Source organism: Macadamia integrifolia, chromosome 5 (assembly GCF_013358625.1).
Source record: "Macadamia integrifolia cultivar HAES 741 chromosome 5, SCU_Mint_v3, whole genome shotgun sequence".
NCBI classification, from domain to species: Eukaryota; Viridiplantae; Streptophyta; class Magnoliopsida; order Proteales; family Proteaceae; genus Macadamia; species Macadamia integrifolia.
This window is the reverse complement of record NC_056561.1, coordinates 311,957-339,772: the sequence shown is the minus strand read 5'-3', so window position 1 is coordinate 339,772 and position 27,816 is coordinate 311,957. Positions and strand designations below refer to the sequence as shown.

The window sequence follows — 27,816 nt, the reverse complement described above, 5'->3', positions numbered from 1 at the left end:
TACCGTGATAGAGTCTACTCAACTATGGCTTATCCTAGGGGTGTAATGCAGCTGCACATCAAGAGCAGCCCATGTTGTGATGTTAATTTGGCTATGCGCTTTTGATTTTAGTGTATTTTCTTACAATAGAGTTGTATGGGTTGATTTTGTTAGTAGAAACTTCTAAATTAGTAAGGCTTAGGTCAGTTTTTGGTGTTCAAGACTCCTAGTTGTAGTTCTGTTCTATTTTTTAGTCTTTAGATAGACATGGAAGCCCCTTGTCGATTTTGGTTTAGTGATAATTTAGATACTTACGTAGTTACGTTCAATCATAAATAATGGATGAAAATAGATGATGTTGTACAAAAAATTAGGGCAGGGTGGATGAAGCAAAGAGGTGCATCAGGAATAAAATTTTATAGGGTAATCATACTACCAACAATGATGTATGGAGCTAAATGTTAGGTAGTGAAAAAAATATCATATGAACAAACCTTAGGGTAGCTGAAATGAGGATGATGAGATGGATGAGTGGTAAAACTAAAAACGGCAATATAAGGAATGAATAAATTAGAGGTAATTTAGAAGTAGCTTTGGTTCATGATAAATTGAGACAGTCGTTTGTGGCCTTCAAATGCTCCAGTATGGAGGGGTGATATAATTCAGATTGGAGGAACTGAAAGATCCAGGCGTAGGCAAAAAATGATTTGGGAAGTGGTGAAGAAAGACATGCATAGCTTAGGACTAATAACAAGTATGACTTTGAATAGATTTGATTGGAGAAAGAATTTCCATGTAGATAACTCCACTTAGTTAGGATGAGGTTGAGTTGAGTTGAAGTGTGAGAGTGTTTTCTCTCTCCCCTACCCGCTACCCCACGGTTCTCTCCTTCTTGCTTCTATAGATTCTCTCTTTCATCTCTTATTGTTTCAGTCACTCACCTCTTTTGCAGTAATACTCAGATCAGTTCTCAATGGTTGCAGGTCTGTTACTACCCTTCTATTCTTAGTTTCTTACTCTGTTTTCTCCTATATGTGAATCCCGAGATCAGAATATATTCGGTTCTTGTTCTCAAGTCTCAATTGTCATATTTTTTCTGTTTCAACTAGTAGAATTGTTTTTATATAGACAACTATGTTCTGTTAACCTCTTGCCTGTTCTTGAAATTCTGACCAAATTCCAGACCCTGGTCTCCCTCACCCCAATAGAGAACTGAGGTTTTGGTCTTGATTATTTCACATGATAGATCATTCTTCCTGGTCCACTCAAATTTAGTTTGGGTCTGATCTGACTCGTAAAATATATTCAATTTCTTCTATAATCCCTACCTTTGGGATATTGTTAATTTCTAAAGTTCATTATTAATTGTAAGTCTGTTTAGTCCTCAAATTAATTTGTTTTTTTTTTTCTCTGCTGGTTGCGTATATCAGCAGCTTCTTTGGTCCAAATTCCTAATTCTAGGGGCAGGATTATTGAGGCTACATCAGGGTGGCAGTGAGTTGGGTTGTGTTGGTTTCAGGTCATGTCAGAGCCAAGAGGACCGTGATGGGATATTAAATCGATCAAGTGGGTCGATCCAAATACTAATGAATGGGTCATGTTTGGGTCAACAAGAAATGGCATGGAGTACTATAAAAAATGACGAAAGGTGAGTTGGGTGAAAAAAAAAAACTGAAAATGTTTACATGGGTCATTTTAGGTTGGTCAGTATGACAAAATAAGGACCTTTTTTTGGTGTCAACTTCTTGCAGACCAAAATCCTGGACCAGATAATCTGAACAGAGTCATGTGTGACAGGTGTGTGGGTTGCATCAGTTCTTGCCACTGCTACCTTATCCCTTTATGTTCAAATCTATAAATAAGAAAAGACGAGAACTTGAGTCTAGAACGCAGAAATTCTAAAAACCTTTGCTCCAAACTTGGTTAAAACTCAACGTGCAACTTGAAATAAGGAAAAAGCCATAACTCACCTTACCCTCTTGTGGAGACTGAAGTACACGTTCTGCTTTTTTATTTGACAAACTTCATATTTTACCTTTCAATCATGCCCCTTCCTAGTTGATCTATAAATAAAAAATGTGTGAACTCCTAAAAGTCTTTCAATTGTGGAAGGTTCCCCACCTTCCCAATGTTAATTCGATTATATAACAAGAGAACTTGTGTAAAATCTTGCAGGTGATCCGCCGGTATTGGGAGAGGAATGATGTGAAGGGGGCCATTGCTGCGATGGAAAAGATGGGTGATCATGCTGTAAGTGTAGTGTTGAAGGTAATCCTGGGAACTAATTTTCTAGTATCTGTATCATGACATTGTCCGTGGTGCCATGCAGGTGCTTGCGGATGTAATCAGATTTTTTACTGAAAAAACTGATATAGTTACACTGGATATCTGCACATGCCTCTTGCCACTTCTCTCTGTTCTTCTTGAAAGCCACATGGATAGGTGAGAACTGAGCAGGAGACTACCATTGGTAATTTTGGTGTACTCGAGGTGTGCCTCAAGCCATGCATCTTGTGCCTTAGGATGATGTGCAACCCTCGTGCTTCATTATGTTATGCTTGGAACCTTGGTTTAAAGTATCTCCAATACCGATACGTATCTTAAATTTAGCCGACCGATACGATACATAGAATTTTTTAAATCCTTTCGTATCGATATATATCCTACAATACATACCAATATGCACCGATACATCATCGACACACACTGATACAATACGATACACACCGATATGTACCGATACTCTATGAAAAATATAAAATCTAGGTGAAATGTACATTTCGGTATGTATCGATCAATACGTATCAACATGTATCGGTCGGTACGTATTGTTGAGTATCGGTACGTATTGATGAGTATTGGTACATATCGATATGTACCGATACAGTGCACTACAGTCATATAATGGCCAAGATGGGTAATTTTTCAGAAAAACACAATTTTTTGAGGGGTTTTTGTTCCAAAGTTGCTGCCAGCCATATTTCTCTCTAACGAAAGTGGAATCAAGGTTGGGAACAAGGATTTTACATTTATGGGACAACTACAAATCTTGAATTCTTAGTGCGATACCCGCAATTTAGTGTTTATGCATAATACATGTTATCAATAGATTTTTTTAACAATTTTTTATGCAAAAATGTTTTAAAAAGTGTTGCCTATACATTTATGTGTGTATCTTTAGCGTATCTCCGATACGTTACGATACGATACCCTCCGATACGTATCTTAATTTTGGGCGACTGATACCGATACTTTAATCCTTGCTTGGAACTATTTCATTGAGATACATGCCTTTGTGCATCTTTTATGTACTCATGCGCCTTGATATTGCCTATCTGGTTGGGCTGCTCTATTCAAGCAACATGTAAGATCTTTTGTTCAACCAGAGCAGCATTGGGGTTTACTCTGGTTCGGCAAATAGTGCTTGATCTTCATTTTGCATATTATTTAGACTGGAGCTTAGGTTTAGATATCTTGCTCACTTATTGGTTATGTTGCATGGAGCTCGAGCTTTGTTATGTTTGGCGTTATTATATTCATTTGCTTTATTACTTGAAGGTTTTGTGATGTTATGGTCGTACTACGTTAATTAATATAACCTATTTGAACTTTCTTTGTGCATTATGCAAATTATATATTATTTCTGGGTGCTTTAATATTTGTTATTATATATGCGTATGAAACTGCACTTCATTCCAGCCTGGGGTGCACCTTGGTGCCTACTGTGCACCCCTTGCTTTAGTAACAAGCATTGCTCTGATGGTTAATCAACAGAAGCTAATAAAGTTGAGATCAGTCTGTTCGGTCAATGAAGGTGTGAAACCATTGTATGTCGTCAGTGTGCTTCTGTGCTTCATTTCAAATAGTTATTTATGAACTCATACTTTCTAGGGACTGGCTCATGCAACCATTCTTGTGTTTCTGAACTAGATTTTGCTTATTTCTTTCAGTATTTGACAGGGTATCCTATTTTCAGGCATTTAGGCATCTCCCTGGAAATGCTGCTGAAAGTAGTCAGAATCTATGGTTCTGTGATCAATTCCACATTGTCAGCATCGTCATCTGTTGGTGTTGATATCCAGGGGGAGCAAAGGTGTGCTTGGCTTTGCTTTATCTCTGTTTAATGAATGCCCTCGTAGTGATATATTAAAAAATTGCCGCTGAAAGGCTCTATGATGCTTGTGTAATTGGTTTCAGGCTGGAACGTTGCAATCTATGTTTTGCTGAGCTTGAAAAGGTTAAACGCTTCTTTCCTTCTCTTGTTAGGTGAGTATTCTTTCATTCAATTACTTTTTACCTTCTGCTCTGCCAGTTTCCATATTATCTTCTTTGTTTTCACAGAAAAGGAGGGTCCATTGCCAAGTCTACACAGGAGCTGAACCTAGCTCTTCAAGAAGTTATATAAGCCAAATGGTATTAGTATACATTGTGGGAATGCAATTTTTTGGCCTTCATTTTCTTGTGACATAGATTTAATGTTTCTTTTGAGGAAGCGGGATTGTGCATTATAAAGTTCTGAGAGGCTCCCCATTCGACTTCACATTTTTTCCAGTCATTTGTTTGTCTGATCCTGTATGTACATGCTAAGCTGGGTCATTAACTACTAAACACCACAGCTAACAGACCTTTTACAGCATACAAGCCACACGATTTTACAAACGTCTGGCCATGATGAATCCAGGTGGTGTATGATACCCTGACAGCATTGAGCTTTGGAGCTCGATCTATCTGATTGGTTCTGCTGTTTTATCAGTTTGTAACTTTCGGCTGCATGAGTGGAAGCGTGTACCATTTTCAAGATTTATATTGTATCATACAATGTATTCTTGTGTCAATTTACTGGAAAATTCATGAAATGCTTGGCTCTTGTGGCCATAAATGGGCATTTCCGCCCTTTTATGTCGATTTGATTACTACCACCACAATTCATTTTTTGAAGGGTTTGTTATCATTACTTATATTTATTTTGGGCCACATATCGCTCTTGGGTTGTGTGGCCTCCACACCAGTGCACAGGCCATTGGGGAGTGTGTATAGGTAGGGGTGTCAATTGGTCGGGCTAGGGCCGGTCTCGGTCGGGTTTAACCGGGCCTGATGGTGTGAAATTCTTTCACCGTGAACGTTCGTTTACTTAAATGGGCCTAGATTTTGGGTGCATGGTATGGTTTGTAATCAAACCGGGCGGTGTCGGGTTTTAATCGGGTTACGTTAAACGGGTTATAAATCTATTTAATTCTAAACAGGTTCTAAACGTGCCTATTCTAAAATCTTTTTTTCATTTTTTAAAGGGATTAAACTATTGACTTTAAAACTACTAGAAGATAACATTCACAATTCCGAAACCAAGGGAATCATGTCTTTAACAATTGAATGTCTCATTTAGCAAGATTCAAGGAAAATTATATATATATATATAGGGAGAGGGATAGGTATGCTAGCGTAATACCTAGGAATTAGGAATGCTAGCGGGATTTTGACCATAGGATTTGATCAATTTGAATTAAATCGTTGGATGAAGAGAAGATATACAAATTTTCAATCCACCGTTACACCTTTCCTCTCTCTCTTTCTCTCTCTTCTTGTCAGAAAAGTCATTCCTTTTTATTAGATCCAGTCGGAGAAAGTGAACTCCTATGGGATCCATCATCGACGAGCTTTCCAACCTCTCCTATGTCATGTCCCAGATCACCCCTAGCCGCTCAATTCTCTTATTAGGCATTGGCACTGACACCAGTTTCGACACCGTGCATGTTGATATCGAGCAACCACTGCCGCCGCTGATGGAAAAGATGTCCTGTCTGAAAGATGTTTTGGATAAGCTTAAAACCTAACCTTCTCTTTAGCAACCTAAGATTCGAGCATAACCAGTGACTTTTACAACAGAAATCTGAACAAATTTGTTACAGAAAGAGAAGAAAAAGTATGGGTGAAGCAAAAATCTAAGAAGAGTAAACTCAGAGGTAAACCCATTTACAGAGGAAAAAAAATGGTGATTTTTTTTCAAATCAAAGCCAAGATCTTGCAAAAAAGCCCACAAAAAATCAGAACTTCTTAACTAAAACTTTATTTCCCGACATAAATCAGTAGTGAAAATTCCATTTTTTTCAATTTTTAAATGCATTAAAAAATCTCAATATGTTAGAAATGGAAAGCTTCTCTCCTGTTTCTCGCATCGCCGGTTCATAGCAACAGTAGCCGCAACAACCACAGTCGGAGCAAAGGAAATCAAACAACCAAATAAGTCGACGGTATTCTCTCTTCGCTTCTTATTTGTCCCCCAAAAATTCTCGACATCGAAGCCCTGTACCTATCCCTCTCGATCCGATGGGTCTCATCATTCCCGTCGTCAGAAGATCCGTGTAGTGGAGCTCGTTGCTGAACATCAATCTCATTGTTCCTGCCGTCTCAACCTCTGCTTCCAAAGACAGAGTTGGGCAGGACCAAAACCAAGGTGGTGGTCAGAGGCGGTTTTGGCAGATCAAGGTGATGCCCAAGGTCAAGTTTTTCGCCGGCGTAAACCCACCAAAGAAGTTCTTCGGTGTCTACGACGGTCACAGTATAATGGCAAAGGATACCGTGGAGCGGCGATATTGGGTAGGTTCTATAAGACCTCGCCACATGAAAGGATGAGATTTTGTTTGTTTCATCTAACGGTTAAAATCCTGCTAGCATACATTATTCCTAGGTAATGTGCTAGCATATATATATATATATATATATATATATCCAAGGGAATCATGTCTTTAAAATGTATCTAAGTTGTAAGAATTACATTTTTTTAACAATTGAATGTCCCATTTAAAATGTGGATATTTTAGTCCTATATATTATTTACTCATATTTTGTAGCATTAGTAGTAAAATAGGTATTTAGGCATTTTTTAAGGGAGTCGGTTCTAACCGGCTTCTTAAGTGAGTCGGGTCGATCGGGTGCCCGATGGGCTAGTGGCTTGCACCGTGAACACCTGTTTAATAAACAGGCATTAAACGGGCCAGACTGAAGCCAGACTTGTTTATTAAACGGGCCAATTCAGGTCGGGCCTTAAGTGAGTAGGGCTTGGTCGGGCCTACCGATGCTAGCTCAGGATTGACACCCCTATGTATAGGTATCCACCCAGGGAGCAAGGCCACATTGGTGTCATTTCTTGGCACCCTGTGAGGGTGTAGCAGGGTGCGGCCGGATAGTGATATTTTCCACATTTATTTTTTGAATTCAAAAAAAAAAAATCATTTATTTAGGGATTCAAGGATTTAGATATCTCTTGCTCCCGAGGTGGGAAGTGGGGATATATTTTTTTTGTTGGTGGGAATAAAAAATTTATATTCAGAAGAAAAAGAAGAGAACAAAAAAGAAGAAAAAAGATCCAGAATTTTTTTTAATGAATAAAAAGTTAAATATCTTTTTATTTTTTTGAAAATTTATATCCACCACTCTTCGCTTTGCCCCAATTACATCACCTCCTGCAGTTTCGTTTTATACATTTAAACTCAACAAACTAACACCGTTCATTGGTTTGAGGTGTTTTTTTGTTAACCTGAACCTAAATTTTTTAAATTCCCACAATACCCTTCTTTCTCTTCGACATACCAGCGGAAAGGATGTGCGTTTAGAGAGAGAAAGAGAGAAGGGAAGAGATGGGAGAAGAGGGTTGGATGGATGGTGGAGATGGTTCGGTTCCTTGCTGTTGCTCACAAAGGACGGCCAGAGATGGGAAAGAAATAGAACTTCGGCCATGGTCAAAGATAGAGATCAGGTATGGAGAAAGGAGAGGGAAGAAGAAGAGAAGGTTCGGCCATGGCAAGAGTGAGTGAAAACAAAAGAAAGATGAAGGAGGGAAGAGTGGAGAGGTTCAGCAAGGAGGAAAGGGAAGAAAGGAAGGCGGCCGGGTGGTTTCAGGTCTGGAAGGAAGAAAAAGAAAGGAAAAGAAGGCGGCTTGCAGGTACAACAAAGGGAAAAGAAAAATGAGTTACAGGTACAGCAAAGGGAAAAGAAAAAGAAGAAGAAAGTAGGTTGCAGCTTCAGCAAAGGGAAAAAGAAGGGAAGGAAGAAGGGAAAAGAAGGTTGAAGGAGATTAGTTCAGCCAAAGGAAGGGACGCTGGGTGTTGGAGGAGAAGAGAAGAAGGAATAGAGAAGGGGAAAAATACATTAGGGCTTGATCAAATTATTGGGGCGTGTCGATTGTCGTCGCATTCGACTTCGACCCAATAGCTCAGTTCACAGGAAATTCAGGATGCCTAATAAGAATTGCTAGCTGGAACTAAAAATTTTCAAATAAACTGTTAATGAAGGTTAAACTCACATATTATAGGAAATACATGGACAAAGAACAGAGAAATTAAAGCTAGAAAAATGAGCACCGTTCCAGGATGTTATTAGGGCAAATGGAGGTTCGTAGCTAACCTAGTTGTGATTAGGAGTTAGGACAGATGGTGACCGTCTTCTTCAAATCCACCGGTGGGAAATATTAACAGCGTACGGAGATCGGAAGTTGCAAGTTGCTAGGGACGATCTACCATACCTGGTTGCTCTTGGACACCTCCCATTATCACTGGAGCGCTTTTCCGACGGAAACTTACAGGGAGACCTTTCCATTTAGGAACGGTAGTTACGTCTTTTTAATTTTTAAACTATCATCAATGAAACGGTTTTAGTTTTTTAGGATTAAAAGTAAAAAGTTTTTTAGGATTTAATGTAAAAAACGAAACTATAATATGTAATTGGGGCAAACGCGAAAGATGGTAAATGTAAATTTTTTTTTTTTTGGATACAAGAATAAATTGTTGAATATCAAAATAAGGGAAATAGAGGGGCTTCCCAAGAATGATGTGAGGAAGACAAGCATTAAGAGTTAGAAGACACTACCATTAGCTATAAATAACTTTCCCCAACTAACCGAAGGGGATTTCCCAGGGTGCCAATGGTCTAGCAAAAGCTAGTGGAGGTGCTGTCATCACGTATGGATTTAATAACCCCATTAGCAAGGGGTTTGAGCTTCCGGATCTTCCTCAATACCCAGAGGCATCATAGATAGTAAAAAGAATCCAAATGGAGTCATTGCGAGATGGATGAGAATAGATGAAATCAGCCCAAATATTTTTCTATTTAACCGCTAGTTTTCAAATCAATTTGAGGAGACTTGCATAATTGACATCATTAATTATTTCTAATCCAAGATCCCCTCATCTTTTCAGAGGCCAATAGTGGCCTAATTAATAGGGTGAAAGAATCTGGTGGCATCACAACCCTCCAAAGAAATGCACAATATGAGAGACTTCAACTTTGAAATGATGGATTAGGATAATTCAAAGATGCCAAACCAGTAGATTTAGGAAGATCCAAGAAACAAATCTAATCAAGTCTAGATGGCCAACATAAAAGAGAAGTTTTCCCTTCCAAAGCTAGAGTCTCTTACATAAGGTAAAGAGATACCATGCACCTTTTTTATGACCATTGTGCTAAAGCCTAGTGCTATTATAGTCATGGTTTTAGGTATCGGTCTTGGAGACTGATCTGTATCAACAATGGTCGAGTCTGATATTTGGCCAATATTGGATTGATGAATGGTTTGAATACATATGAAAATAGGGTATAATTGTCAAAATACCATTAAGAATTGGTATCTTTTAAGGCAAAACTATCTAATGTGATTGATATTGATAACCGTCATATTTGATATGTTATCGTTATTGATATGTGTTATTGATATCGATCTAGCTAATACCTGATACCTAAATCATGATTAATGGTTAAGTGGTTAAAAATGCCCTTTAGAGACTGTTAAAATAGAGGGGTGTGCCTCAACCTTGGGAAATAAAAATGCCCACCCTTCTTAGATGCTTTAAGCACAATTATTGGTCAATAATGGTGCAGGAGCACATAGTCAAGTAGCAATATTTCTTAGTAAAAATAAATAAATAAATAACATTACTATACAAAAGTCACAAAATGATCAATCCAATCCTTCTGTTCGATGCTTTACATATGTTTTTATTGGCCCGTCTCAGAGGCCACATAGCATAGCAGTGAAATTTTTTTTTTTCTTTCGGTTGAAAAAAGAAAAAAAAAAAATTGGAGTAAAAGGAAACGCCTTATGTTGAGACTTTGGACAGATTGTTCCCATTCACGTATGTTAACAAAAGGTATGGTTTATTTAAAAAAAAAAAAAAGTTAACACAAGTTGTGACTTGTGACAAAGAAACAATCAGATAATTTTTGGTAGAAAGATGGGTTTTTTTTTTTTTTTTTGTGGATAAAAAGAAAGAAGGATGGGCGTTGAAGAAAGACTAACCGAAGAGGCGCGTGTGCCCACCGAGGCACCGACGGCCACGTGAATCCTAAAGCTGTTCATCCATACGTGTCATTTCGTTAGACGCTGTTTCTGTACGTGGCGATGCGTTATCGTGACTAGCTTAATGACTGACGAGATGAGGAGAGAGGGGAACGAAAATATCTCTACCCTTCCGACTCCACGTATAGAAGATTAATCACATGTTCAAATTACACACTATAATTGTGGTCTATTGATTTTTCTTTTTCTTATTAATTCCTTTCGTTTCTGAATCCTGCAGGGCTATCACAGTCTGCTTGCGTGTGTTTGAATTGAGTAGCACCAGATAATATAATAATAATTAATAAAAAGAGGGCTGGGGAGTGGGAGTAAGGACAAGAGTGTTCTGAAACGTGGGAACGCAATGATCCGACGACAGTAAGCGCAGAGGAGTCTTCGTGCAACTAGTGGGAACATGTTGGTCTTTAGATGGAAACTTCTCGCCCTCTCTCGAACACCTACACCACCCTATCGAATATGCCCCTCTCAATTCTTGGCAGATACCAAATTCCCAAGACCCCACACGTTTTTGGGATTTAAGTAATTTTTTTTTCTTTTCAGAATTTGAGATTTAGTAATTGATATCAGATATAGAATTGGTCCCAGTTAAAATCGATTCATAACGGATGAATTTGCCATCATATAATGTGCAGGGTGATCTTTTCGCCACTATTGTGTTTGTGTGTGAAGGCATGTTTATAGGTAGTGATATTTTTCTCATAAAGAAAATAGAAAAAATAGTTCTTTTGGGGAAAAGAGGTGATTGATCCCATGTATTTAAACGCACAATTCTCCATACAAACCATTTTCTCTAAAAATGAATACAAAATTATAGTATAAATATGTGTTATTATGTGATAACTTGGAAGATTGTCAAAACTAAGGGTCCGTTTGATAACGTTTTTGCCGTTTCTGTTTCAAGAAACGGCAGAAACATAAATTTTCTTTTTTAGAAACAGAAACGGAATTGAAGGTGTTTGATAAGTCATGTTTTTAGAAGTTGATAGTAACCAATGAAAAAATGGCACAAGTCGTTTCCAGAAACGGTAAAACAAGTTGAACTTGTTTCGCTTGGGTCGTTTCTTGAACCATAAATAAGTAAAATTTTCTATTTCTATTTCTGAAAATAAGTGAAACGAAACAGTTTTATCAAACGTTTTTTACTCCGTTTCTGCTGTTTCTGGAAACATAAACGGCAGAAACGTGTTTCTTGAAACATTATCAAACGGGCCCTAAGCTTTGGTGAATGGGTCATGCTAATGGAGAATTGAAATCATTTTCCTGAGAGAGAGAGAGAGAGAGAGAGAGAGAGAGAGAGAGAGAGAGAGAGAGAGAGAGAGAGAGATGGTTAATCGGTGTCAGTTTCTACCTCTGGGATTCTAAAGGGATTGCTGAAGAAGAAAAGGAATAAATTGGCGAGTCCTGAGTTAAAAGGAAGAATGGATGAGTTTGAGTAAAAAGGTCAATTATTTATTTATTTATTTTTTAAGATCAGAAGGAAAGGATGTATTTGGAAATACCATGGAAAAAAAAAAAAAAAAAAAAAGAGGGCTAAAGAGTGGGGGACGGAAAGCTAGAAAAACACGCGGCGAAGTGTTCGGCTGATGCTATCTGAGACAGTTCAAACCTCTCACATCTCAAATCTATCAAAGGGAGTCCGTACTGAGTAGTTAGTAGTCGACTAGTAGTAGTAGTAGTAAGCAGTATCCGCGTCGCCTTGACCCATCGAAGACTCGAAGTTGAATTGGTTTAAGAGTGGAGTGAAAGTGTTTGATGTTTGAAGAAGACCAACCCACTTTGTCTTAACGCTCTCCTCCGTTTTGGACTTTTTTATTTTTATATCATTCTGGTGGTTTTATGAGGAGCTTTCTTCTTCCTCAATTTTCAGTATTTCCCCGTCCTTTGTCTAATTGTCTACCCCAGCTCGCTCGCTCGTTTAGCGTTCTTGAGCCCCCACTCCCAGTCCCCAAGCGTCACCGGCTAATGGTTTATTTCTAATAGTTTTCTCTTTCTCCAATGTTTTTTTTTCTTCGAATCGGCGAACATTTTGAATATTTAGTTAATTAATTAAAGTTGGAAAAGAGGATAATACAAATACATAAACCTTGCAAACAATCACTATCTTTCTGGGTAACTGTAGGGTGCTGAATTGCTGATTTTAACACCCCTTGGCCTTTCAAGATTTTAATTCAGTTTCACTTTTGGTTTCAGGCTTTCAGCTTCTGCCTTTCCCAGTTTCCCCCCTCACTTGATTTGGTCCTCACGATTCACAGGGAGAGCTTTCAGGAAACTTGTGGAGATTTCCCCTGATTCTCTTTCTAGTTGGCATCATTGATCTGCCCTGCCTTGCTATTTCTCTTCTTCTTTTTTTTTTGTTGAAGGTCGTCCTTAATTTCTCATTTTTCTGTTTTTCTTTGTTGGTCTTCTTCTTGTGCTTCTGCTACTTCGTTGGTCGGTGTCCTTGATCATCTTTGCTGGACAATTAATTTCTCTGAATTTACATTTCTTAGAGCTGAGTCCGTCCAGGAAAGAGGAGATAGTTGGTAATACGTACGTGTATGGTTACTTATCAACAAGGGTCGGAGAGAAAAAACAGGGGGGGGGGCTTTTTGAAAACAAGAGAAGATTTTGAATTCTGGGTGGTAAATTCTGAAGCGAGAAACTTAGGAGGCGGAGGAGGAGGGAGCAGCAGTGAGATTTGTGATTAGTGGGAGAGGGATTGAGAAGATGAAGACGCTTTGTCATTTACCAAAAATAGATTCAGAGCATACGGGTTAAGATTACGGGTCATAAAATCACTGAGCGAGATGGGCTGGACATTATTCCCTGTTGCTATGATCACCCAACCCTAAACAACATTGTATTTATAGCAACACCTCGCCACACCCCGTAGTCCCTTCCGCTTCAAACTCCACAGTCATTCTTCTCCTTCTTACTCACAAAAGAAGAGACTAGTTTTCACGACTGGTTGCAGAGGAACCACCATGGTGTCATCTTGCTGGAGATTGCAGCATGTATATCCTCCTGCTAAACATTCAAACCTGGAATGCTTCCTTCACTGCTTAACCCCCACTGTGCCTACCCAATTGCTACCAAAGGTGATTTTCTTATATTTATTTATATTTTTCGGATTGTTTTCCATGATTTTGATCATCAAAGTTTTTTTTTTTTTTCGTTTTATTTCTTTACGTAAAATGTATGTTCACTTCTATATCTGCGGATGCCATCCCCAAAGTTTCCAGTTTTTCCGCGATCGTCCTTATTGTAGTTGCTTCCTGTGAAATCTCTCTCTCTCTCTCTCTCTCTCTCTCTCNTTTTTTTTTTTCTTTCGATTGAAAAAAGAAAAAAAAAAAATTGGAGTAAAAGGAAACGCCTTATGTTGAGACTTTGGACAGATTGTTCCCATTCACGTATGTTAACAAAAGGTATGGTTTATTTAAAAAAAAAAAAAAGTTAAGCACAAGTTGTGACTTTGACAAAGAAACAATCAGATATTTTTAGTATAAGATGGGGTTTTTTTTTTTTTTTCTTTGTGGATAAATAGAAAGAAGGATGGGCGTTGAAGAAAGACTAACCGAAGAGGCGCGTGTGCCCACCGAGGCACCGACGGCCACGTGAATCCTAAAGCTGTTCAGCCATACGTGTCATTTCGTTAGACGCTGTTTCCGTACGTGACGATGCGTTATCGTGACTAGCTTAATGACTGACGAGATGAGGAGAGAGGGGAACGAAAATATCTCTACCCTTCCGACTCCACGTATAGAAGATTAATCACATGTTCAAATTACACACTATAATTGTGGTCTATTGATTTTTCTTTTTCTTATTAATTCCTTTCGTTTCTGAATCCTGCAGGGCTATCACAGTCTGCTTGCGTGTGTTTGAATTGAGTAGCACCAGATAATATAATAATAATTAATAAAAGGGAGCTGGGGAGTGGGAGTAAGGACAAGAGTGTTCTGAAACGTGGGAACGCAATGATCCGACGACAGTAAGCGCAGAGGAGTCTTCGTGCAACTAGTGGGAACATGTTGGTCTTTAGATGGAAACTTCTCGCCCTCTCTCGAACACCTACACCACCCTATCGAATATGCCCCTCTCAATTCTTGGCAGATACCAAATTCCCAAGACCCCACACGTTTTTGGGATTTAAGTAATTTTTTTTTCTTTTCAGAATTTGAGATTTAGTAATTGATATCAGATATAGAATTGGTCCCAGTTAAAATCGATTCATAACGGTTGAATTTGCCATCATATAATGTGCAGGGTGATCTTTTCGTCACTCTTGTGTTTGTGTGTGAAGGTATGTTTATAGGTAGTGATATTTTTCTCATAAAGAAAATAGAAAAAATAGTTCATTTGGGGAAAAGAGGTGATTGATCCCATGTATTTAAACGCACAATTCTCCATACAAACCATTTTCTCTAGAAATGAATACAAAATTATAGTATAAATATGTGTCATTGTGTGATAACTTGGAAGATTGTCAAAACTAAGCTTTAGTGAATGGGTCATGCTAATGGAGAATTGAAATCATTTTCCTTAGAGAGAGAGAGAGAGAGAGAGAGGGGGAGAGATGGTTAATGGGTGTCAGTTTCTACCTCTGGGATTCTAAAGGGATTGCTGAAGAAGAAAAGGAATAAATTGGCGAGTCCTGAGTTAAAAGGAAGAATGGATGAGCTTGAGTAAAAAGGTCAATTTTTTATTTATTTATTTATTTATTTTTTAAGATCAGAAGGAAAGGATGTATTTGGAAATACAATCAAAAAAAAAAAAAAAAGAGGGCTAAAGAGTGGGGGACGGAAAGCTAGAAAAACACGCGGCGAAGTGTTCGGCTGGTGCTATCTGAGACAGTTCAAACCTCTCACATCTCAAATCTATCAAAGGGAGTCCGTACTGAGTAGTTAGTAGTCGACTAGTAGTAGTAGTAGTAAGCAGTATCCGCGTCGCCTTGACCCATCGAAGACTCGAAGTTGAATTGGTTTAAGAGTGGAGTGAAAGTGTTTGATGTTTGAAGAAGACCAACCCACTTTGTCTTAACGCTCTCCTCCGTTTTGGACTTTTTTATTTTTATATCATTCTGGTGGTTTTATGAGGAGCTCTCTTCTTCCTCAATTTTCAGTATTTCCCCGTCCTTTGTCTAATTGTCTACCCCAGCTCGCTCGCTCGTTTAGCGTTCTTGAGCCCCCACTCCCAGTCCCCAAGCGTCACCGGCTAATGGTTTATTTCTAATAGTTTTCTCTTTCTCCAATGTTTTTTTTCTTCGAATCGGCGAACATTTTGAATATTTAGTTAATTAATTAAAGTTGGAAAAGAGGATAATACAAATACATAAACCTTGCAAACAATCACTATCTTTCTGGGTAACTGTAGGGTGCTGAATTGCTGATTTTAACACCCCTTGGCCTTTCAAGATTTTAATTCAGTTTCACTTTTGGTTTCAGGCTTTCAGCTTCTGCCTTTCCCAGTTTCCCCCCTCACTTGATTTGGTCCTCACGATTCACAGGGAGAGCTTTCAGGAAACTTGTGGAGATTTCCCCTGATTCTCTTTCTAGTTGGCATCATTGATCTGCCCTGCCTTGCTATTTCTCTTCTTCTTTTTTTTTTGTTGAAGGTCGTCCTTAATTTCTCATTTTTCTGTTTTTCTTTGTTGGTCTTCTTCTTGTGCTTCTGCTACTTCGTTGGTCGGTGTCCTTGATCATCTTTGCTGGACAATTAATTTCTCTGAATTTACATTTCTTAGAGCTGAGTCCGTCCAGGAAAGAGGAGATAGTTGGTAATACGTACGTGTATGGTTACTTATCAACAAGGGTCGGAGAGAAAAAACAGGGGGGGGGGCTTTTTGAAAACAAGAGAAGATTTTGAATTCTGGGTGGTAAATTCTGAAGCGAGAAACTTAGGAGGCGGAGGAGGAGGGAGCAGCAGTGAGATTTGTGATTAGTGGGAGAGGGATTGAGAAGATGAAGACGCTTTGTCATTTACCAAAAATAGATTCAGAGCATACGGGTTAAGATTACGGGTCATAAAATCACTGAGCGAGATGGGCTGGACATTATTCCCTGTTGCTATGATCACCCAACCCTAAACAACATTGTATTTATAGCAACACCTCGCCACACCCCGTAGTCCCTTCCGCTTCAAACTCCACAGTCATTCTTCTCCTTCTTACTCACAAAAGAAGAGACTAGTTTTCACGACTGGTTGCAGAGGAACCACCATGGTGTCATCTTGCTGGAGATTGCAGCATGTATATCCTCCTGCTAAACATTCAAACCTGGAATGCTTCCTTCACTGCTTAACCCCCACTGTGCCTACCCAATTGCTACCAAAGGTGATTTTCTTATATTTATTTATATTTTTCGGATTGTTTTCCATGATTTTGATCATCAAAGTTTTTTTTTTTTTCGTTTCATTTCTTTACGTAAAATGTATGTTCACTTCTATATCTGCGGATGCCATCCCCAAAGTTTCCAGTTTTTCCGCGATCGTCCTTATTGTAGTTGCTTCCTGTGAAATCTCTCTCTCTCTCTCTCTCTCTCTCTCTCTCTATATATATATATATATATATATGATTTCATCGGAGAATCTACTTCGCTTCTTCTTTATTTTACGATTTTAAGAATGCAAGTATGCGTCATGTGCTGTTTTATGCTTTTTTTTATGTTGCAGAAGCCACCCACTTCTTTGATTGCTTGACCTCTATGTGGATCTTTGTGAAGTTTCTACGCAAACCTTAAGATGGTTTCGGTTAATTTTTTTTTAAATAAAAAATTCCTTTGGAGGAGAAGTTGGGGGGGGGGGGGTGGGTATAAGAATCCTGTTGAGTATTCTATTTTGTTTTCTCTGTTCCGAAATCTACTCTTCCTGTTAGTTTGTGCGTGTGTGTGTGTGTGTGTGTTCTTGTTGAGATGGCTTCCATTAGATGTCTCGACATCCACTCGTCCTGTTGTTATTTTGTGCATAATAATGTGTGTTCATGTTGAGATGGTTACCTTTTATTGTTTTCAAACTGTATCCCGTCTCTCTCCTTCAATCCCTCACCCCCAGCTAATCAATATATTTGGAAAAGTGTATTCTAAAATTCTAATGCATCTTAGAAGTAGATTCTCAAGCCTCAGCAACCAACATCTTGCATAACAAGATTTTATAATTTTTTTGAAAATTGTACACCTGCAGATAGCCTGTTTCTTTCTTTGTGTCTTAGTCTTCTCTTCTATGGTTGTCTCAATTTTATTTTTTGATTTGTATGTTGCAAAGACCTGCGTTCGAGATATAAACAGCCTATGGCAGCCTCTTGGTAAGGATACAATTGAATACTTCAGCTTGGGAGATCTTTGGGACCAATATGATGAATGGAGTGCATACGGAGCTGGTGCCCCAGTTCTTCTGAAGAGTGGTGAGACTGTTGTGCAGTACTATGTTCCATACCTCTCTGCCATACAGATATACATCAGCAAATCGTATGTAACTTCCATGTCCCTTGTGAAATCCGTCTTAGTGCCCTTACACAACTTGATTATTGAAGACAAGGAAAATTGATTGTGCATGCTTGTGTCTCTGTTCTAGGAATCCTAAAGAGGAGACTGATGTGGCGGGATTCGAGAGTGATTCTTGGAGTGAAGACAGTGAGAGCGACAAGCTTTCAAGGTCACTGAGCAACAACTCAAGCAAAGGTTGGGATGCTGGTTCAGAAGATTCAAGCTTCGACCAGGAGGGTTCATTGCAAATGAAGGACCGGCTTGGCTACCTCTATCTCCAGTATTTTGAGAGTTGTGCTCCATATGGAAGGGTTCCCCTTATGGACAAGGTATTGATCCTAGTACTCATTTATGTTGTACGTATGTGCTGTTTATTGTTCTTGAGTTTTCAAATTGAAGAATGAATGACTACTTGTAAGGGTCATGGCTAAATTTTATTTGTTATCTAAATTCAGGTCACCGCATTAGCTCAGGTATACCCGGGCATTCTCTCATTGAAGAATGTGGATCTCTCTCCAGCTAGTTGGATGGCAGTTGCATGGTACGCCATTAATTCTTGTATATGTGGTTGCCTTGTAAAATTTATGATAAATGCTAACTAATAAAAATTTTCATGGAATTGAAGACAAATCCAAATTTATCCCTTCATAACCGACCAACTGAAGTGCCTGGCTGGTAGATGATTAAGGAACTAATGATTAATCAAACAGATGAAAATTCCATAGCTGTTGAAAACTATTCCAAATTTAATATATCAGACCCAAGTTGCTTGTCTTTACTGATATAGTAGATATGTTATTCTCTTGCAAGCTTTTGGATGAATGATGCCCATGTCATTTTCAGCATGTATCTGGTAAAAAGATCTCAAGTTTACCTGCCGGATGGATAGTTTATGGAACCCAACTGCTAGTTATTTATGGGAAGTCTGTTGGCATTTTGATTATAATTGGAGAAAGTGGATGATTATTCAGGGCCAACTCTAATGCTATCTAGTATGGCTGTATGGCCTCTATAATCCAGTGCCTGTCATGGAACCTTGAGTACCAGGTATTCTGTGGATCATAAGGGAAGACATCAAAGTAGTCTCTTATTTTAATTGCTGTGTGAGAACATTCTGGAACTTCCAGTGCCTGTCATGGAACCTTGAGTATCAGGTATTCTGTGGATCATAAGGGAAGACATCAAAGTGGTCTCTTATTTTAATAGTTGTGTGAGAACATTCTGGATTTTTTTTTCTTCTTTCCTTTGCCATTTTTTTTAATCTTTTAACGTTCCAAAAGGGACAATGTTTATTGAGGACCTGTTGTCAACCAGGCTTCTCATAAATGTCTGAACCCACCTAACCAGAAGGGTACAAGGTTCGCTTGTGATCCGGGTGCCATTGCTTTTCGTCTTCTTCATAAAAGTTGATCACTCTAGGAGCTGTATACCTGCCTGCCTCTCTTAGCTAAAGCATCATTCCCTAAGTCGAAACTCTTATATGTCAATAGAGAAAGCAGTTTCATAAATAAAGCGAGACATTAGTTTTCAGTCGGAAATCGAATAAATAAAGCTCACTTTAACCAATTCCATGATGCGTCTGGCCGGCATTTAAAAAGAATGAGTTGATATTCGGGAATCATAAAAGCAGTCGATGCCCATAGCAAGCAGACATTTATTTCACCATTCTTGTCATTCGCTAAAATGAGGGTCTATGCCCTGTAGAACACCGTGCCTTTCAACCTTTGACCAAGCATCCCGTGAAAAAAAATGGAACTTATTTTCTTAGCTGGGACAAGGATAGGATGAAACTTCGAACGATTTTGGCCCCCCCCCCCCTTTTTCTACCCCAGCCCCATTTTTTTCTTGCTTAATCTAACTTTTCAGTAAAATATTTCACTGCATCAAATTAATCTTTGTTGAGCTGGTTTTTCTTCTTCTATCTTGGTTTTGAATAGCTTTTTTTTTTTTTTTTCGAAAACTTTATTCTTTACTTCTGGTTAGGTATCCTATTTACCACATTCCTACAAGGAGAAACGTGAGGGGATTGTCTGCTTGTTTCCTGACTTATCATACTCTCTCATCATCTTTCCAAGGTATGTCTTCAATTTTATATGAGCTCACATTTAAGGACAAAAGAAAAGCCGGATTTCTACTTTTTCTTTCCTTAGAGTTGTATAACATTCTTGTAAAGATGCTTGAATGATGGCTGACACTGATTGAATTGGTTAATATTGTATAATTAGATGGCCATAGAAGGAAAAGTAAAAATCTGTATGGACTACCTAGCGCAGTTGGGGAAGCTGTGGTGCGCTAAGCCCACACTCACCAGGAAGAGGGTTCAAGCCTCCTGGTCATTACCTCTCCCCCCCCCCCTCCCTCTCTCTCTTTTTCTATGAGTAGGTACCTATTAAGAAAAATGTTGGGGCTTTACTTGTGTTTGTGTTGATTTTCTGTAAGATATGGTCTTGTCATTCTTTGATTTTAGCTTTTGAATCTTCATATTTGATATAGGCTTTTGAGTACATAAGATCCTTTTGACACTTATATTCTCTATTTTCATTTTGATTGTTGAACAAATGAATCATGTTTGTTGGGTCTCATCCTCTTCCTTTGTTCTGAATTGAAGGTGTTACCATTTCACTTTCCTCCAAATATTAAATTTTATAAATTATTCTACAAAATCAGAATTAATATTGAAAAATATTTTTTTCACCGGACGTTTAACAAAATCTTTGGGTTTCAATGATCCAATCTTTGATCTAATGGCATCCGGTGGCTGTCCGCCTTCCCATATTTGCTTGTTAAATTCAAATCCTTCTTTTTTCCCCCATAAAATCACCTCAACATTTTTTTTTTTTCTCTGTACCATTTCATAGAATGTAGACATAGCAATTTTTAATCAGTTACTGATCCTGAAAGATACAAATTTTCCAACAGATTCATTTGATACAAAATTGCCTAATGTCATTCAACTTTGGCTGATTGTTCTAAATTTTTTTTGAATATTTCAGTTTTCTTCGAGTTTAATCCATATCAACCAACTATAAAGATGTCAGTTGGTAGATGTTAATGATCTGGTGTTGATAGCACTGTTGCATGTCCCATGTGAGAGCCTTGTCCAGAATCTCCACTCAAGTTGGTGAAGATATTTTAGATATTTTCTGTGGGCAAAATTGTGTTTTTCCCTCGAAGTGCTGATAATCACAATTACTCTTTGTGATTGTGCTAGTATATGATGGCTTGTGGAACCTAGGTTCCCCAGCCCAACCCCCTGGTTGCTCTATTTGGTGTTCTTTGTTATGAGACTATTTTTCAGTGGAACACATACACATTGATGTTTTTCAATTTAGTGGTCAAGTAACCCAAGGTTAGGCAACTATATCCTGCGTTCATCGTGCAAAGTTACTTTTTTGATACTAAATTTGGACAGTGGCGGCATATATTGCCAAGTTGCACAGGAAAACCTTGGACTGATAGGAATCCAAAATTTTGGCTACTGAAATTGATTGGAACCATTTGTTACATCCTTCTGTTATTCAACACCCCTTGGGGTGGGTGGAGGTAGGGTTCTTCGTTACATGTGCCTTCTTCTTCCAGATTTTTGGTATCTACCTTTCTGTATGTGTGAGTTCTATGAGAGTTCCATGATTTTCTACACAGTGGATTCTTGGATATTTGGGTCACATGCATCAGTCAGCTAAATCAACAGTTTCCATTCCTTGGAAGAGAAATTCAGTAGGCTTTCAATTTTTATTCTACCCTTTCTAAGCAGATAGTCTAGGCGGGGACGAAGTACTTGTACCGTTATTTTTTGGGATTGAGACCATAGCCCAGTCTGATGGTGCATTCTTGGAGGTTTTATCCCAGTTTACTTTCTAAGCAAATGTCACATTTATATGAGTTTATTATGTCAGATTCCAGCCCAAAAGATTCACAGGCATATGAAGACATGGATATCCCTCTCCTAACTGATGTGGGATCCTAACATATTGTGGTCTTACAATGGTGTGGCATTTGCAGATACCATTTTGGAGGATAACAAGGAGACAGTAACCTGTTCTTCCCCAGAAGATGGAGGGAAATCAAAAGGAAATGACATTGGTAGGATATCACTGCCACCCTTTGGGCTGGCCACTTACAAGATGCATGGAGACCTCTGGGTCAATCCTGAAACAGCAGACCAGGAAAGGATCATCTCTCTCCTGAGTGCTGCAAATTCCTGGTTGAAGCAGCTCAGAGTTCAACACCATGACTATGACTACTTCGTAACTCACTCCTTTGGTTAAATGCGTCTAAATGATACGCCCTTCTGTTAGTTTTGAATGTTCGCGACCACCAACTTTGACTTTCTCCTGCTGTAGCTTGGACAAAACCAAATTATATGAGCTTTACTGTGTTGCTAAGTTAGTCTTATGGCTGACCTGAGAAGATTGAAAGGGATGCATGGATTTAGAAAGCTTAACAGGGGAGTTTTTGTGGATTGAGTTGTTTTGCTAGATGCTCTCTCTAGAAAGTAAAATTTTGTTATATATGTTTATGTTCCATCTCTTCTGGTGTGGAAGAACAATCTTTTTCCATTTTGTTTTACATGTATATATCAATGATCTCAGTTCTGTGAAGTTGTTTCTTGAATGTAATCCATCATGATTATTACTGGTAGTTCCTTTGGATACTAAGAGGTTGCAGTTGAGGGAATATTTGACTGCTGGTTTTCCTAGTCCTCGCAAAGATGAGGGATTTCTACATTTGTATGAGGATGGGATGTTTCATTCCCATCCGAGTTGTTACCATTGTTGATCACTGGATTTCAATTTTCAACTACATACATAAACTAGACTGATGAAATCGATCCAAGTTCCCTTCTAGGGCTTCCAAATTGAATGAGACCTTGAGGTTGCAGTCGTAATTCCTAGGCCTCGTAGATTCAGCCAAGCACCATTCCGGAAAATATATGTTATTCTAGTATAATATATTCTAAACAGCGTTGTGCGGTAGTCTTAGAATTAGACCTGGTTTATGGTTTATGGTTTATGGTTTATGATTTATGGATTTCGGTTTTTGATTTCAGTCTCACATCAGGAGGTGACTTTGGGAAGGGGGCATTACCTTAGGACGAGGACTACAATCACTCTCAGGCGAAGTGTTAGTTCCGAATCTTGAGAGGGAAAGACGAAGGATCAAGAGAGATCTGTACGGTTGTATTGGGAACAGGAAACAGTAAAGCAGAAACAATAACAATAGGACTGTGTTTGGTAATTAAGGAAAAAAAAAATGGTACGAAAGACATAATAAGAAATTATACAATGAATTTTTTATATGTTTATCTCTTTTTTAACATTCGAATATTTTTGAATGTTAATTTTTTCTTTTCTTGGCTTCCAAAACATAGTCTAGAAGAAACAGATCCAACAACTTTGTGAATGAAATTCTGATTGAAGGTCACTTTGAAGTAGCCTTAAGTTTTACTTTAAAAAGGTAGGCCTCTTTAAGAAATCAACATCAAAATCAATATTTGAAATCAAAGGTGTGTTTAGAGAATACCATACAATTGTCAAATTTGGAATCTCAGATGTAAACTCATGGTAAAATTGAAATCCCATCGATTATGATATGTGCAAGAACAACTGTATATGTAAAAACTAAAAACATTTAAGCTGGGGACGATCCCACTATGGTACCTACGCTGCTAAAAGGTAAAAATTGTTGATCTTAGTGTTGGTGTATGATGTCTTGTATTCTGTCACAGTTTAATCTAGGAATAATAGTGCAACACCTCGACAAGCAGGACGGTTGTCCCACTAGCCGGTTAGTGAGCCATGGGGGTTGCAAGGGGGGGCAGGAAGCCCCCCTGTATAGCAGGGGGTGTAGGGGGGCGCAGCCCCCCGCTCGAATTTTTATTTGAGGGCAATGTGTGTACTTTTTGGATTAGGGTTTTTTGCTATATATTTATAGCGAAAGTTTCTTTCTCTATAATGCAAGCAATACTGAGAGATGTGAGGACGAGCGTTGTAACCCTATTCTCCATTAATAGTGAAGCAGGATTTCATCTCATCGGGGACATAGACAACTTTTTCGAACCTCGTAAAATCCGTGTACATTATTTGTTCTATTTTTTCATTATCTTCTGCATCGTTTTAGAGTTACGTTTTCTACAAATTGGTATCAGAGCTCTAGGTTTCTGTTCTTCTAGGGTTTACTATCACGATGGCAAAAAATGGATCGAATGTCAAGTATGATATTGAGAGGTTCAATGAGAAGAACAATTTCACTCTCTGGCGTCAAAGGATGAAGGATCTTCTGATACAACAGGGTTTGACGAAAACGTTGTTGGGGAAGTCGAAGAAACCTACAAAAATTACTGATAAAGATTGGGAGGAGATGGAGGAAAAGGCGATAAGTCTTATTTGATTGAATCTCTCTGATGATGCCCTACAATATGCTATGGGTATTGAATCTGCACCACAGTTATGGGCGAAACTTGAAAGCATCTACATAACGAAATTCTTAATGAACAAGTTGTTCGTGAAGAAGCAATTGTATTCTCTACAGATGGAGGAAGATACAGATCTATTAGAGCATCTTAATATGTTTAATCAGATTGTAAGTAAACTTGCAAACTTGGAGGTTAAGATCGAGGATGAAGACAAAGCATTACTGTTGTTGTCGTCGTTTTCAGAATTATATGATCACATGGCAACGAATCTCTTGTATAGGAAGGAGACCCTTGAGATGCATGAAGTCGTAGCTGCCCTCATGTCCAATGATACAACGAAGAAGGTCAGTAGTACGAAATCTTAAGGATAAGGTATTTTCTGAGGTGACAATAAGCAAGAAAGAGGGAGATCAAATCATAAGGGATCTGGAAAGAATCGATCGAAATAAAAAGGGGCAAAGACAAAGGTCTCTTATTACTATTGCAAGAATGAAGGTCATCTGAAGAGAGAGTGCTTGAAGAGGAAAGCGGACGTGAAGAAGAAAAATGTAGATAAGGCATCTGAGGAAGCTAGCATGGGTAACAGTTTAGATGGAGATGTACTCTCTATATCATCAGTTAAGAATCAACATTCTGATTCTTGGATTTTAGATTCTGGATGTTCATATCATATGTGTCCATAAGGATTGGTTTGATACATATCAACCATCTAATGGTGGATCTATCCTAATGGAGAATGATGTTGTATGCAAGACTATTGGAATATTCACTATTAAAATCAAAATATTTGATGGGATAGTAAGAACTTTAGCAAATGTGAGACATGTACCAGAATTAAGGAAAAACTTAGTATTTTTGGGGGCACTTGACACAAATGACTGCAAGTACATAGCAGAAGGTGGAGTTCTCAAAGTTATTAAGGGTGTCATGGTTGTTATGAAAAGACAGCTAACTGCAAACCTATACAGACTCATAGGGAGCACAGTTATAGGTGGAGCATCTGTGACTATAGATGCAGGATCTGATACAGATGATACCTATGTGTGGCATATGCGGTTAGGGCATATGACAGAAAGATGATTGATGGAGCTTTATAAAAGAAAACTGTTAAAGGGAGTGAAAACTTGTAAACTGAACTTCTGCAAGTATTGTGTGTTCAGGAAACAATGCAAGGTTGGTTTCAAAATTATAAAACATAACAGTAAATGAGTCCTTGATAATGTACACAGTGATGTATGGGGTCCTTCAACAACAAAATCTAAAGGTGGGGCAGAATACTTCATGACCTTTGTTGATCATTACTTAAGGAAAGTATGGATCTATTTCATGAAGCATAAAAGTGAGGTGTTCACTAAATTTATGGAATGAAAGGCTGAGGTAGAAAGGAAGACATGAAAGAAAATTAAGTATTTGAGAACAGATAATGGAGGGGAGTACACGGACAAGCCGTTTCTAGAATTATGCAAAACTGAAGGGATTATACATCACTTCACGGTTCTAAAGAAACCACAGCAACATGGTGTAGCTGAAATGATGAATAGAACACTTCTAGAAAGAGCTTGGAGTATAAGGCTGAATGCAGGGTTGAACAAGAGATTTTGGACAGAAGCAATAAATATGGCATGTGTCCTCATCAACAGGTCTCCATCAAAGGCGATTGATTGTAAATTTTCTGAAGAAGTATAGACAGGAAAACCAGTAGATTATTCTATTCTAAAAATATTTGGTTGTCTAGCCTATGCACATGTTGAGAGTGAGCAGCGTTCCAAGTTAGACTTAAAGTCTAAACAGTGTATATTTCTTAGTCTTAAGAAAGGCTTAAAGGGATTCAAGTTGTGGGATCTAAGTTCATAGAAAATTGTAGTTAGCAGGGACGTTGTGTTTGATGAGTCTCATATGGTGAAGTCAAATTATAGTTTACAAACAGTTGATGAAAATAAAGAAGGTTCTATTGTGCAGGTGGAGTTGGGTGAGTCAGAAACAACAAGAGAGAATGAGTCATCAAGTGACTTACCAGGACAACGGGAAGCAATAGAAGTTCCCTATACTGTGGCAAAGGGTAAAGGGAAGCATACTCATAAAGCATCTGTGAGATACGGGTTTGAGGACATGGTTGCCTATGCCATCACTGTAGGTACATGTGATTCATCTTCCTACCATGATGTTTTGAGTGATGCACATCATGATAAATGGATGACAGCTATGATGGAGGAAATGGAGTCTCTATAGAAGAACAAGACTTGGGAGATTGTGGAAAAACCCAAGGGAAGAAAAATGATTGGGTGTAAATGGGTATTTCATAAGAAAGAGGCAGCATCTGAGAAGGAGCGTGAAAAGTATAAGGCCAGACTTGTAACCAAGGGCTATGTACAGAAGGAGGTGATAGACTACAATGAAATATTCTCTCCAGTGGTGAAATACACTTCGATTAGGATACTACTTGCTTTGGTGGCCATGTATGATTTAGAGTTTGAACAACTTGATGTGAAGACTATATTTCTTCATGGTGACTTAGAGGAACAGATTTACAGGGAGTAACCTGAAGGTTTCAAGGTGCAGGGAAAGGAAGATCATGTCTGTCTGTTTAAGAGGTCGCTTTATGGTCTTAAGCAATCTCCTAGGCAGTGGTACAAACGCTTTGATTCACATGATGAAGAATGGCTACACAAGAAGTGAGTATGATAGTTGTGTTTATTATAAAGTGTCAAGTGATAGTTTTATTATTTTGTTGATGCTTTATGTTGATGACATGCTCATTGCTGCAAAGAACAAACATGATATAGTCTCTTCGAAGTCTTTGTTGAGTGCTGAATTTGAGATGAATGATTTTGGTGCTGCTAAGAAGATCCTTGACATGAAAATCCTTAGAGATAGAAATGCAGGTAAACTTTGGGTAACTCAGAAGAGGTATATTGAAAAGGTGCTAGAGCATTTCAATATGGAAAATGTCAAGCTGGTTAGCACTCCGTTAGCTAGCCACTTCAAGTTATCTGAAAGGGAATGCCCTACAACACATGAGAAGGTGGAGCATATATCTCAGGTCCTCTATGCTAGCGTAGTTGGGAGTCTCATGTATGCTATGGTTTGTAGTAGACCGGATTTGTCTCATGCAGTCAGTGTTGTTAGCAGATACATGAGTAATCCAGAGAAGGAGCATTGAAATACAATTAAGTGGATCTTCAGATATTTGAGCAAGACTAAAGATATAGGTGTTATGTTCAGTGGTAAGGGAAGTTCCACAGAATTGGCGGGTTATGTTGATTCTAACTATGCCGGTGATTTAGACAAGATGAGGTCTACCATAGGGTATGTATTTACATTGGCTGGTGGACCTATATCATGGAGGGCGATGCTTCAGTTTACAGTTGCATTGTCTACTACAGAGGCAGAGTACATGATGGTAGTTGAGGCTGCCAAGGAAAGAGTCTGGTTGGCTAGATTGGTTCGTGAGTTGGGATTAGAGCAAGGAGGTACATTGTTACATTGTGACAGTCAGAGTGTCATACATCTTGCAAAAAATCAGATGTTTCATGCAAGGACAAAGCATATTGATGTGAGATTTCACAAGATTAGGGAGCTTGTGTCAGAAGACAGTATTCACTTGAAAAAAATTCATA

General features: G+C 38.5%; 2 protein-coding genes and 1 long non-coding RNA gene across 6 annotated transcripts in view; 2 read left to right on the top strand and 1 right to left on the bottom strand.

Annotated features, from left to right (window-relative positions):
* Positions 1–4,884, top strand: part of LOC122078355 (katanin p80 WD40 repeat-containing subunit B1 homolog KTN80.4-like) — a 46,190-nt gene extending 41,306 nt beyond the window's left edge. Inside the window, exons 3-7 of the mRNA XM_042644320.1 lie at positions 2,155–2,229; positions 2,309–2,421; positions 3,956–4,072; positions 4,177–4,245; positions 4,321–4,884. Of these exons, the coding sequence (XP_042500254.1) occupies positions 2,155–2,229; positions 2,309–2,421; positions 3,956–4,072; positions 4,177–4,245; positions 4,321–4,384 (438 nt within the window). The 3' untranslated portion in view covers positions 4,385–4,884. The remainder of the gene's footprint in view (positions 1–2,154; positions 2,230–2,308; positions 2,422–3,955; positions 4,073–4,176; positions 4,246–4,320) is intronic.
* A 580-nt stretch (positions 4,885–5,464) lies between these two features.
* Positions 5,465–8,705, bottom strand: LOC122080329. The gene is made up of 2 exons (XR_006140672.1): positions 8,380–8,705; positions 5,465–5,777 (listed from the first exon to the last, which is right to left on the bottom strand). It is a non-coding gene; the product is annotated as an uncharacterized LOC122080329 (long non-coding RNA).
* Positions 8,706–11,948: 3,243 nt separating this feature from the next.
* On the top strand, positions 11,949–23,208 carry LOC122079772. Of its 4 annotated transcripts, none has more exons than XM_042646484.1 (6): positions 11,949–13,404; positions 17,564–17,766; positions 17,873–18,113; positions 18,240–18,325; positions 19,768–19,859; positions 21,787–22,461. In XM_042646484.1, exons 1-6 carry the CDS (start codon positions 13,291–13,293, stop codon positions 22,050–22,052), a joined length of 1,002 nt encoding a protein of 333 aa, XP_042502418.1. In that variant the 5' UTR covers positions 11,949–13,290; the 3' UTR covers positions 22,053–22,461. The 4 variants fall into 4 exon arrangements, with proteins under 4 accessions (XP_042502418.1, XP_042502419.1, XP_042502416.1 ...); XM_042646485.1 differs by lacking the exons at positions 11,949–13,404; positions 21,787–22,461 and adding exons at positions 15,162–15,526; positions 22,835–23,208; XM_042646482.1 differs by lacking the exon at positions 11,949–13,404 and adding an exon at positions 15,173–15,526.
* The last annotated feature ends 4,608 nt before the right edge of the window (positions 23,209–27,816 follow it).